Genomic DNA, 11,698 nt, shown 5'->3' on the forward strand with positions numbered 1-11,698 from the left:
TTACAACCATATAAAAGTCCTTTTGATCTTTGTGCACTATTGGTCTACAAATGGTGGAAGGTTAGATTTTATGCAAGTCTTGACGAGGGTCATCAAACGGAAGAGAGGCATGAGCTAAAATGGTTGAGCATCCCTAGGGTGGATTCAAATATGGGGGAAAGAAGCGGTAAGAATGATTGGTTAATGAGGGTGCTAATTTTTGTTTCGTATCACACTTGATCCATTCTTGTTGATTGTGACAATATACTAATGTTGGAATGAAATTGAATTTGAAATTCTTTATATGATTGATTATTATTTGCTCGAAGACTAGCAAATCTTAAGTGTGGGGGAGTTGATAAGTCACTATTTTATGTACTTAATATCTCTTTATATTACTATTTTTGGTACAATTTTATAGGCTTTTATAGAGAAGTGTGTGAATAATTATAAAAAAATAGTTTGTATCAGATAATTTAAAAGTCTAATATTTTATGCCTTTACAAAGCTATAAAATTATTAATTTGATATGTTCATACATTCCTTTAGCTACTTACACTCTGTCACTTATTTTTCGTTAAAATTAGTTCATGAAGTTCATGTGCCTATTCTATGTTTACTTGTAGGTGGAAATTAGATTATTGTGGAAACTTATTATTTTCCAAACCTTGCTATCACATGAACGTCAGGCATCTCACAAGGCCCAAGTGCAACACTTCAGCTAGAATACAAAGACCAATTGGTCTAAGCTACACCCTTATACAGCTATTTTAGCTGCAACACTATCCCACAAGCCCAATTTCAAACGTGCCCCATTAAAAAAAAAACCCCAAATCAAAACGAGCCCACTAAAAATTCTGAACATATCTTTAAAATGCAGCCCACCCAATTGTCGTTTATACAAAACGTCAATTCCAACAGCTATTTTTATATTTTTACAATGTAATTTTAAAAAACAAAATCGTCACTCTCAGACTTAAATTTCTGAAATTTATTACTCATCTCTTTGATTTTCTCTCTCTTACAATCAAACACAATTCACTCTCTCTCCTCCAAAACAACCATGGATATTTGAGATGAGACAAAAATCAAACGGATTCTCCCAAAAAAGGTAATTTTATGTAAATTTCACTTAATTTTGTTTGAATTTATATGAATATCACTATATTTTTGTTTGAATTTATATGAATATCACTTAATTTTGTTTGAATATTGTTCGATACTCTGTTGTTCGAAATTTTTATTGAAATTGTTAAAAAAAATTAGTGAAATCAAACGGATACCTTATGTTCATAAACTATTTTGAAATGTTCATAATATTATTATTTGTTGTTCATATGATAAATATTCTTAATGTTCATAAATTATTCTCATTTTGTCTGTTTATGCTTATATTCATATTTTGAATGCTTATGTTCACTTTCTGAAGTGTATATGTTCATATTTGTTATGCATATGTTCACTTTCGTTCTTAAATGCTTATGTTCATATTTTGAATCCTTTTGTAAACTTTCTGAACTGCTTATGTAAACTTTATGAAATGCATATGTTCACTTTCTAAAATCCATATGTTCATATTTTTTTTTATGTATATGTTCACCTTCTAAAATGCATTGGCTCATTTTTTGAATGCGTATGTTCATTTTCGAAAATGCATGTATTCATATTTTTAGTGCATATGTTCATATTTTTAATACTTAAAATGCGTATGTTTCATAATCATTTTATTTTTTATTTCTTCATTTTTCTTATGTTCATAATTAAAGGCCGTAAATTCAATTTATATGAATTGCATGTTCACAAACCTAATCAAATTGATCAAAATTCATTACAAAATCACCACAAAAAATCGAAATTCATACATAGATCAAATTGATAGAAATTAAACAAAATACAATTACAATTGAATATAACCTTAAAAAAAACCTAATTACAATCAACAAAACAAAACACTAACCTGCATTGAGGATCTCTTAAGGAATAACAACTAATTCCATAGTAAGCAACAAAATCAATCGAAAAAGTGAAACAAAAGAGAAAAATAAAGAAAACAGAGGAGAGAGAAAATGAAGAACGAAAGAGGAAAAACAAAGGAGAATAAAATTTGATGAAAATTATGATCGAAATTTTGATGAAAATTTTGATTAAAATTATTATAGGAATGAAAAGTAAAGAGAAAAGTCCTACATTCAATTTGTGTTCATCACCTATTACAAATTGGCAAATTACCCAAAAATTATATATGCAATATCAATCACAAATTTAGAAAATATAACCAATTAAACCAAATTACAAATCAATAATATAAACTAACTTATATCAACAATCTCTTCAAGATTCCAATTAAATCCATCACGAATCAACGAAAATACAAAAAATGGAGGAGAGAGAAAATCTTAAAAGAAGAAGATAATGCCAAACACAGTGGAGAGAGAAAATTTTAACCAAAATTATGAATTAAGTAAAAAATTTGGAAAAAAGAGAAAAAATTAAGAAATAAGGAAAGAAATAGAATAGGAAAAAGATGAAGTAATATATACCAGTACTCCAGTAGTACATAGTATATATATGCGTGTTTGGTGTATAAAAGGGGGTATTTATAAAGTGGTGCAGCAAACTAGGGTGCATTTAAGAATATGCGTACAAAGACCCACTAACTTCTAATTAAGACCACTATCATCGATGAGGAGAAAACAAACCCCTCAATCTCTCTCTACCCACTTTCTCACTCTTCCCATCCAATTCCTCTCATGAGAGGTTTTTTTTACTACACCAATGCTCAAAAAAAAAAAAAACTCCTCATCACTTTATCCTCCCCTATTTACTATACCCCACCATAATACACATCACCTTTTTTTTCTCTTTTTTTTAATAATGTTTATACTACATATGTAACTTTCCAATACAATTAAAAATATGTAATATTTTATTTTTATAATTACATTTTAATTATACTGTAATAATTATTAATAATTTTTTATTTTTTTTTGTAATTTTTTTTTTGTAAATTTTTTATTTATTCAATTATTTACGGTTAAAATTTCTGAATATACCATTTACAATGTAATTTTTTATTTAACGTTTTAATTAGAATATAATAACTAAAGCAAATAATAGCAATTATAGATTCTACGAAAGATGTTTTTTTTTTAACTTAAACGATTAATTAGAAGCGCATTCTTGAAATGAACACATAAACGACAATACAAATACATCGGATAATAAAAACAGTACGGTTACGAACTTAAAAAAAGTTGTTTGGCTTAAACTAATACACGAACACGAGTATTAAAACCTAAAAACGATACGATTACAAACTACAAATTTGCTTATTCGGCCGTGTTATGACGAAAGTTCTGCCATATGTGTTCTACTAAATCTTGTTTGAGAGACGAATGAATTTCTCTATCACGAAGGGCAATCCTCCTTTGAAAGTACGCGTTAATGTTGGGTGGTCGCCCGACGTCGAATTCAAATGGCTCGTTGTTATTCACTGTGGTACTTGTGCTCGGTCCTGGTCGCGCTGTTGTACGTTGTGGTCGATCTTCTTCGTAGTATCGTCTCAAAACATCTGCACGTGTGTAGTTGTGTCGTTCATCCTCAACGATCATGTTGTGCATTATTATACAGGCTTTCATAATGTCACAAAGAATATCTTCGTCGTATGCAAGTGATGGTTGTCGTAGTATAGCAAACCTGGCTTGTAAAACTCCGAAAGCCCGTTCAACGTCTTTCCGAACTGCTGCTTGTTGATGAGCAAACAACTTGTCTTTTTGAACTTGAGGATGTGTTATACCTTGTACAAAAGTTGGCCATCTCGGGTAAATCCCATCTGCCAAGTAGTAGGCCAACTCATATTGATGTCCGTTTACCCAAAAATTTATTGGTGGTGTACAACCTTGTAAAACATCATCAAAGGTAAAGGACATTAAGATCATTATATGAGCCAGACATTCCAAAGAACGCATGCCAAATCCATAAATCCTGAACAGCAACGACTTCAAGAATGAGGGTTGCAGTTTTGCTACGACCAGCATACTGTGCTTTCCAAGCCGTAGGACAATTCTTCCACTCCCAATGCATGCAGTCTATACTACCAATCATGCCGGGAAACCCACGCAATTCATTTTGGTGAAGGATTCTCCTTAGATCTTCATCTGTAGGTTTACGTAGATATTCACTTTCAAATTGTGAAATAACCCCCTGACAAAAATGTTGCAATGCATTCCTTGAGGTTGTTTGGCCGATACTAGATATTCAATCCACGACATCGGGGGCTACGCCATACGCTAACATTCTTATTGCAGCGGTGCATTTCTGCAACGGTGATAAACCAATCTTTCCAGTTGCATTCCGACGTTGTTGGAAGAATTGATCCCCTTCAACCACCTTATTCATAATGCGACAGAACAAAGATCTTCGCATACGAAATCTACGGCGGAATTGGTTGTCGTTATACACTGCATTACTCGCAAAATAATCGTTATATAGTTGCACATGCCCTTTTTCTCTTTCCCTATCCCTTTTAGGCTTCGGGGGATTTGCTATATCATTATTAAGCTGGGATTCTTGTGATGAGTGTTGGGGAATTAAAATATGAGGTAGGTGGTTAGCAGCATAATCATCAACTAACCGATCAAATTCAACGTTATTTGAGAAATTAGAAGAACTAGAGCTTGAGGTGGAGGAAATGAAAGACATGTTTTGGTTATGGTTTGATAGTTGGTTTGTTTGGGATTCTTTTCGTTCAGAATAACACATGCATGTATATATAGTCCAAGTGACTATCAATGCATGTAAGTTGCTCCGATTTTGCATGTGAGTAACTCTGAATTGAAATTCATGTATCATTGCAATCTCTGCAATGAAATTGATGTGTCATTGCACGCTGAATTGCAATTGAATTATTGATGCATGTGATATATGACACTTGAACAGTTGATTTGACTCTTCAATAATCTATATCATTATCATTACTTCTGTTTAGTTGATATGACTCTTCAACATAAAACTGTGAAGATTTTATTGGGAGTTATATATTTGTCATTAACCAGTACATGTGATTATTATTATAAAAAATTTTCATAAAGTAAATAATTTATTGCATAATTAATGTTATAAAAAACATAATTCATTTCACATTAATGTAAATAAAAAGGAGTACATCTTAACATTAATTAAAATAAAAAGGACTACATTGAACATTAATTAAATAAAACAGTAGCAAACACATTAAGCTGATCATTATTACATGTTCCTTCTACCATAGAGTAGTGCACGTAATTCTTCCTTGTAAGCCTCTTCATCAGGAGTTAGGTCCGGTCCCTTTGCCATTAGATCTTGCAGCATTTCATAGTTGAGCCTTCTCTCTTGAATTTCGACTTGTTTTTGGTGAAGCTCTACTTGTTTTTGCTTCCTTCTTTCCCTTTCCATGTCGAAATCCAACTTCTTCAACCGCTTTTGTGCCTCAATTTCCCTACTTGCATTATTTTGCTGCATTTGCTCACTAATGTTTGAGACTTCAAAAGCCACTCCTTTTCCCTTATTACGCATGGACTTTGCCTTTTTAACTCCATCAGGTTGAGGAAGACCCCTAGAACTGAAACCGGTAACGGGAACAACATGTTCATCTTCGGTTCTACACCGCTTTTCACTTCCACTACTGTCATCTTCGACAGCATCACCGCAAGCTAATCTTTCCTCTCTTGACAACGCCCACCTCAGTTTTTTCCTCCACTTCGGGTCATTTTTAACCATTTCCCAACCATGGTGACAATTAAAATTATGTGGAGTAGGCTTGGAGGAAATATAGAATAACTTACTCGCATTATTAATTCGGTCTGCTTCGTTGTAACCACTTCCAATTGCCCTTCCAGCTTCGTCATAGCAACTACTCCATTGTATTAAATCAGTTTCCATCCTTCTCCAACGGCTTTCCAAACTCCTCAAAGGTCTTGGCGGTAGGATGTGGGGTTTCTCAGCCTGTGCTTGATCATATGCTGTAGATATTTTTTGCCATAGCGCAACTGCTTTTCGGTTTGTACCAACAATTGCATCTTCACTGAATTGAAGATACAAACAAATTAGAGCTTCATCCTCCGCAACAGACCGCATTCGACTTCTTTTTGTAAGTGGTTGGTTTTGATTCACAGACACTCTTGGAGGAGGTGAAGAGTATTGAGGAGTGTCTGGAACAGTTTCTTCCATTTCATCATCAAACTCAAAATTGCTCCCTTGATAAACAAGAGGTGAATGTGGTGCATATGTAGCGTTTTCGAAAGGAGTTTGATGAGGTGTTTGTTGTGGTGAATTTTGCAAAGAAGTGTTTCCAAGCCTATGTAGGAACAGCTGAAATCGAGGATTAGTGACAAATTAAAATCATCACCCAAATAAGAGAAATGATTAGAAAAATCAGGGTTTTTAGGATCCATAAGATGATAAAGTAGTACAGTAATACATCTTTAAACAATAATTTGTAAGAAATTCAACAATTACTAAAAAAAACAATAACTAAATTATATTTTCAGAAAATGAAAACAGCAGCAACAACAACAACAACAACAACAATAATAATAATAATAATAATAACAGCAATAATAATAATAATAATAATAATAATAATAATAATAATAATAGATGATCCTCAGTGCGAGCTGTTGTAGCTTAGGGCTTGTACCGGAGTTTCTAAGCTATACTTTGCATTGCGTACTTGTCCTCCTAGTACCTTTGAGACGGCTCAGCGCACATTCGATGGGGCACTTAGATCCTCATTGGAGCGTATTGTTACTGCTTCAGGGCCTGGGTTTGGCGATTGGCAATGGCGGCTTGCCACCTTGCCTTTTGCTTATGGCGGTTTTGGTGTTTATTCCGCAGGTGATATTCGACATTATGCTTTTCTTGCTTCCCGGTTACAGTCTGCTGGGTTGCAGACACAGCTATTACGACATGATGGTGTTGTTGGTCTTGGACGAGCCTTTAGAGATGCGTTGAGTTTGTTTAATGGAATAGTGGAGTCTGACATTATGAGTAATCCTAGTGAGGTCGCTGCCCCTAAACTCATAAAGAAATTGGCAGATATGTATTTCACAAAGGTTACCGCTTCTGCAGAAGCCGCTTATTCTTTGACTCCTCGACAATCAGCATTGTGGAAATCGCAACAGGGAGATCACACCTCTGCTTGGCTTCGGGCAGTCCCTATTTCTGGGTTGGGTCAGACGATGAACCCAAAGACCTACCGATGTGTGTTGTGCTATAGGATGGGTGTTGCATTGTTCTCTATCTCGACACCATGCTCTGCTTGTTCTCGGGTTTTTCCTGGGGATATTTTCGGTGATCACGCGGTGTCGTGTGCTGGTCTTGTCGGTATTAAACATCGGCATAATATTGTCCGGGATACCCTTGTTGATATCTGCTACAGATCTGGGATCTCGACAAGAAAGGAGGTTGACATAGGGTTGTCTGGAGGGAATGACGGGGCCCTTAGACCTGCTGATGTGTTACTTTATTCTTGGGATCGTGGTCGCGATGTTTGTGTGGACTTAACAGGGTCTTCTCCATTGACACAGACAGGGCTTTCGGACTTTGTTCCTGGACGGGTTGTGGCTGATGCGGCTCATCGGAAGCGGATGAAGTATGAAGCTAGTTGTCGGCTGATGGGGTATGGTTTCATTCCCTTCTCCTTTTCTTCGCTTGGGGAATTGGAGAAGGAGGCTGTCGTGTTGCTGAAGCGGGTTCAGTGGTTCTCGACGACGCAAGACATTGGGGCTCGTGCTGCAGCTTATATCTTCACTAGGGTAGACTTTGCTATAGCTAGAGGAGTGGGGGCCCAAATTGTATCTCGGCTTCCCACTAATTTGTTGTAGGTTGTATGACTTTATCTGTTTTTGAGATGATAATAATAATAATAATAATAATAATAATAATAATAATAATAATAATAATAGTAATAATAATAATTATTATTATAAGTATAATTATTATAACAGTAATTTTTTTTAAAAGAAAACCGTAATTAATAATAATAAGAAGAAGAAGAATTGAGGATTGGGAAATTAGTGAATATAAGAGATTTTTTGGGTTTTTGAAATTATATCAAAATGCATCTCTATTTATAGAGGAAAATTTTTTATAGCCGTTGGTGAATTTTTTTTTTTTTTAAAATTTTTATAATGGCAATATTACCGTTCTAAATATTATTACCGTTGCAAAAAAGGGGAATTTCCTGATTGGTTGCATTTACTGGCAACGACGCGTGTTGCTTCCCCATAGGTTGACCTGACGCGCGTCAATTGCTAGCAAATTAATATTTTTTTTCTGAGATCCCAACCAAAACGTCGTCATTTTGGCCTCAACAAGCACAAAATGACGCGTTTTGGCTGCAATCTCAGCAATCCACTTTCGTTGGCGTCAGTTTTACGGGGATCCCACAAGTGCACTGTTCATCCTTATTTCTCCTCATCTCTTGAGCGTTTTTCAATCCCCTCAACCATGAGAGAAATTCCTCTCATTGATGTGGTGTTCGGTTTTTTTTTTTACACCTTAACTTTTACTCGTGAGGGCTTTTCACTCACTGCTGGGAGTGCTCTGAACAAAAGCAAAAGAAGTAATAGTGGGTTGAAAACCCCAATAACTTAAAACCCCCAAAACATTCGAGGATGCAGCCGTACAAAGAGCCCAAGCAAAACCCTCATAAAAGCTACTGTATAAAGACCACGAAGGAGGAACACAGCAAGAGGAGAGGACAAGAGGACGCCGAACAGCAACATTGGAGCAGCCGCGCGCTACTTCGAGGAGCAACAATTGAAATTGGAGTTTATTCTTTCTCTTTGATTGATTAATTTTGTTCTAATTGCTATACTTTATGACGTTAGTATGTCAATTATGGATTTTTCATTATCAAACGAATTTAATTTTCATGTCTGGCTAAACTTGTTTGCTCTAGGTTAGGGATGTAGTCTTTTACAATTTATCAATGAATTGAATTATTTTGTTTGGGTTCTATTTATATGATTGCAATTTGATAATCTTGTTTTAATTCGTACTTTTAATCTGGCCAATTGATTGTATGTTAAAGGTATTGATTTATTAGCGAGAGTGAACTTTCAATACTAGTTCGTGGGATTATCAAACGTCAAGTAGTTTAATTTTAGGAATAGTTATACACTTAGGGTGGTCTTTATTGAATTCCTATTCTTAATGAGTTTATTTCAATTGTTTGATCATGAGAGTAGACATAATATATTGATTTAAATATACGTTTTTTTACCTTTGGAGAGGAGATTACATACTATTGGAAATTCGATCATTGTTATATTATATTTGTTCAACCCTGCAATTAGCATAATTTTATTATAGAGAGTATTTGACGAAACCCGAAACCTAGAACTATTTCTCATACTTGTCTGTCGTTTTTGTTAGTTTGCAACTTTAATTATTTAAAGGTTTAGTAGTATTTTTCTCATATTTTTCCGTCGTCAAAATAATACGAAGTATTTAGTTTCTTAACTTGGTGATTGAGTAAACCTCCTTGTAGATACGATATCTTGTTCACCCTGTATTTACAGTAATTAACCCCTACACTTGCGGTAGATTTAGGCCTGACCATGAGGTACTCATATTAGGTAGTTTAAAGAAGTCTTCACTTCATATGTTTCTGGTAATGTTGGGTAGAATTAAGATTAGTAGTACTACGTTTAATTTATTATTATATTGATTTCAGCTTATTATAAAGTAGCTATAAAAAAAATGTAGCTATACTCTTTAGCACTCATTCTCTTCAGCTTAAAAAATATACTAAGGATGCGTTTATTCACTTGTTTTTCATTTAATTACTTAATTTATCTGATTTAGTGTATTCAAATTATCATGTACTCTTATATATGGCCGTTCATGAACTTAATTATTAGCTCTAAGCTTATTTAATCTTAATTTTTCATAATAAGTAAAAATAAGATGAACAAAACACGACCCCTTAAACATGTACGTGATAAACTCCAAACAACTCCAACCGTTTATCTTGGAGATCAACCTGGTGCAGCTAGACTCCATATTAAGTAAGACAAACAAAAGGCTAACGCATAATTGGGCCATTAGGAAGTTTCCTCCTTTCATCTTCGTCAAGTGATTGAGATACCTCAGATCAATAAGGAGTTTGAGCTTTCTAGCATGGCAGTGTCTAACCACTACCAGTGTACAGTAGCATCGCAATTTCATTATGAAAGTCCAAATTGGAAGTTTGTGCAACAAAAAAAGCAAAACCATGATATGTTACCGAACTTCATGGAGTGATACTTACTTCGTACCTAATTATACTATACTCGCATGATTATTGGCAGGAAAAAAAAAACCTAGTCGTCCCCTCCTCTCTCCTTTTCTCTTCTAGGATTTATAAATTTTTGGCCGTTTAGGTCGAAAATAGTCTAATTTTTTGGAAATTAGACTATTTCCGATCCTTTAATTGTTTTTCTATAGCTTTGCATTTTAGGTTTCAATAAATCTACACGATTAGTGTAGATATTCGTAGTCCCCCTATGGTGGAGTGTCTCCCTGTGGTGGAGTTGTTAGTTTAGTTGTTTGTTTTTCGTTAGGGTTTATTTGTGTGTCAGGGCTTATAAAAAAAAGTAATCATCCTTTGCTTTATTATCAATTCGTTGGTAAACTTTTGTTCGGGATCGCAACGGTTGTCGAATTATCAAATGCGTTCATGCGAATCTTATAATAATCATCCTTACGGTTACAACAAATCGTTAGACCGTCTCTTTAAAAAGGCTGCATTTTTCAGCGATGTGTGCGAGGGATGTACCACAGTGCAAGATTTTTTCAACGATCGTAGCTTTGGTAAAGGAAACTTTTATTTGATTCAATTTTATGTATTTGTTAATTTAAATTTCATTTGAAGACGCCGTATGGCTTTTTATTAATGAATTGATTTTGTTAAAAAAAAAAACCATATTATACTATACTCCGTATTTGACTCTTTTATTAAATATTTAAATTGTTACCTTATATTTAATTTTTAAGGAAAATGATAATAAATACAATTCTAAAAAAGTTGTTAATAATGAACTACAACTAAAAATATCAAGCATAATTAGTTAAAGCAGGAAATCTTACTCATGCTGGTGATACGGGAAAGCCTTCGCTACCTCGACATCAATCGATATGTAAATTTTTTTATACATAACTAAATTAATACGAAGTATATGTTAGAGAAAAAGATATTCATGAAAATCAAACGAACAATGACTAGCAAGTAACAAGTACAATTTCCTAAAGATGCTACTTTGCCTTATCTAATTGGTATGCAATAATTTATTTCAAAGAGTTTAGCTTCTGTTCATTTTCTGAGATAAGGGGCAATTATGTTTTGCGTACCTTTTTTATTTTAAAAAAGATGTTATACAACTATTCATGTCTAAGATTACTTATTGAGGACACACAACTCACTTCCTATTCTCGACCCTAAACATAGTACTCCCTGCGTCCTCTAATACAAAACCTCATTTTCTTTTTGGGTAAACTAAAATATAATGTCTCTTTCTATTTAAAGGTTGTATTTTTTGACATTATTACTCTCTTTTTGATGATTTGTCATCTTTTTTCCTTTACTTTTTTGTACTTTTAACATCAATTTCCAACACTTTCTCTCTCAATCTCCTTAATTATTCCCAACTACTTTTTCGTTCTCTCTATCTCTCTCTAACCCCATGCACATATGTAC

The 11,698-nt window shown here is 34.0% G+C and overlaps 3 protein-coding genes across 3 annotated transcripts; all 3 read right to left on the minus strand.

The window, feature by feature from the left end:
• Positions 1 to 3,308: 3,308 nt before the first annotated feature.
• Positions 3,309 to 4,016, minus strand: LOC110691308. The gene has a single exon (XM_021868230.1). It carries the CDS (start codon positions 4,014 to 4,016, stop codon positions 3,309 to 3,311), a length of 708 nt encoding a protein of 235 aa, XP_021723922.1.
• A 220-nt stretch (positions 4,017 to 4,236) lies between these two features.
• LOC110691309 lies at positions 4,237 to 4,680 on the minus strand. Its single transcript, XM_021868231.1, has one exon. It carries the CDS (start codon positions 4,678 to 4,680, stop codon positions 4,237 to 4,239), a length of 444 nt encoding a protein of 147 aa, XP_021723923.1.
• A 546-nt stretch (positions 4,681 to 5,226) lies between these two features.
• On the minus strand, positions 5,227 to 6,186 carry LOC110691310 (glutathione S-transferase T3-like). The gene has a single exon (XM_021868233.1). It carries the CDS (start codon positions 6,184 to 6,186, stop codon positions 5,227 to 5,229), a length of 960 nt encoding a protein of 319 aa, XP_021723925.1.
• Between the last annotated feature and the right edge of the window lie 5,512 nt (positions 6,187 to 11,698).

The sequence above is a fragment of the Chenopodium quinoa genome, unplaced genomic scaffold (genome assembly GCF_001683475.1).
Source record: "Chenopodium quinoa cultivar QQ74 unplaced genomic scaffold, ASM168347v1, whole genome shotgun sequence".
Taxonomy (NCBI): Eukaryota; Viridiplantae; Streptophyta; class Magnoliopsida; order Caryophyllales; family Amaranthaceae; genus Chenopodium; species Chenopodium quinoa.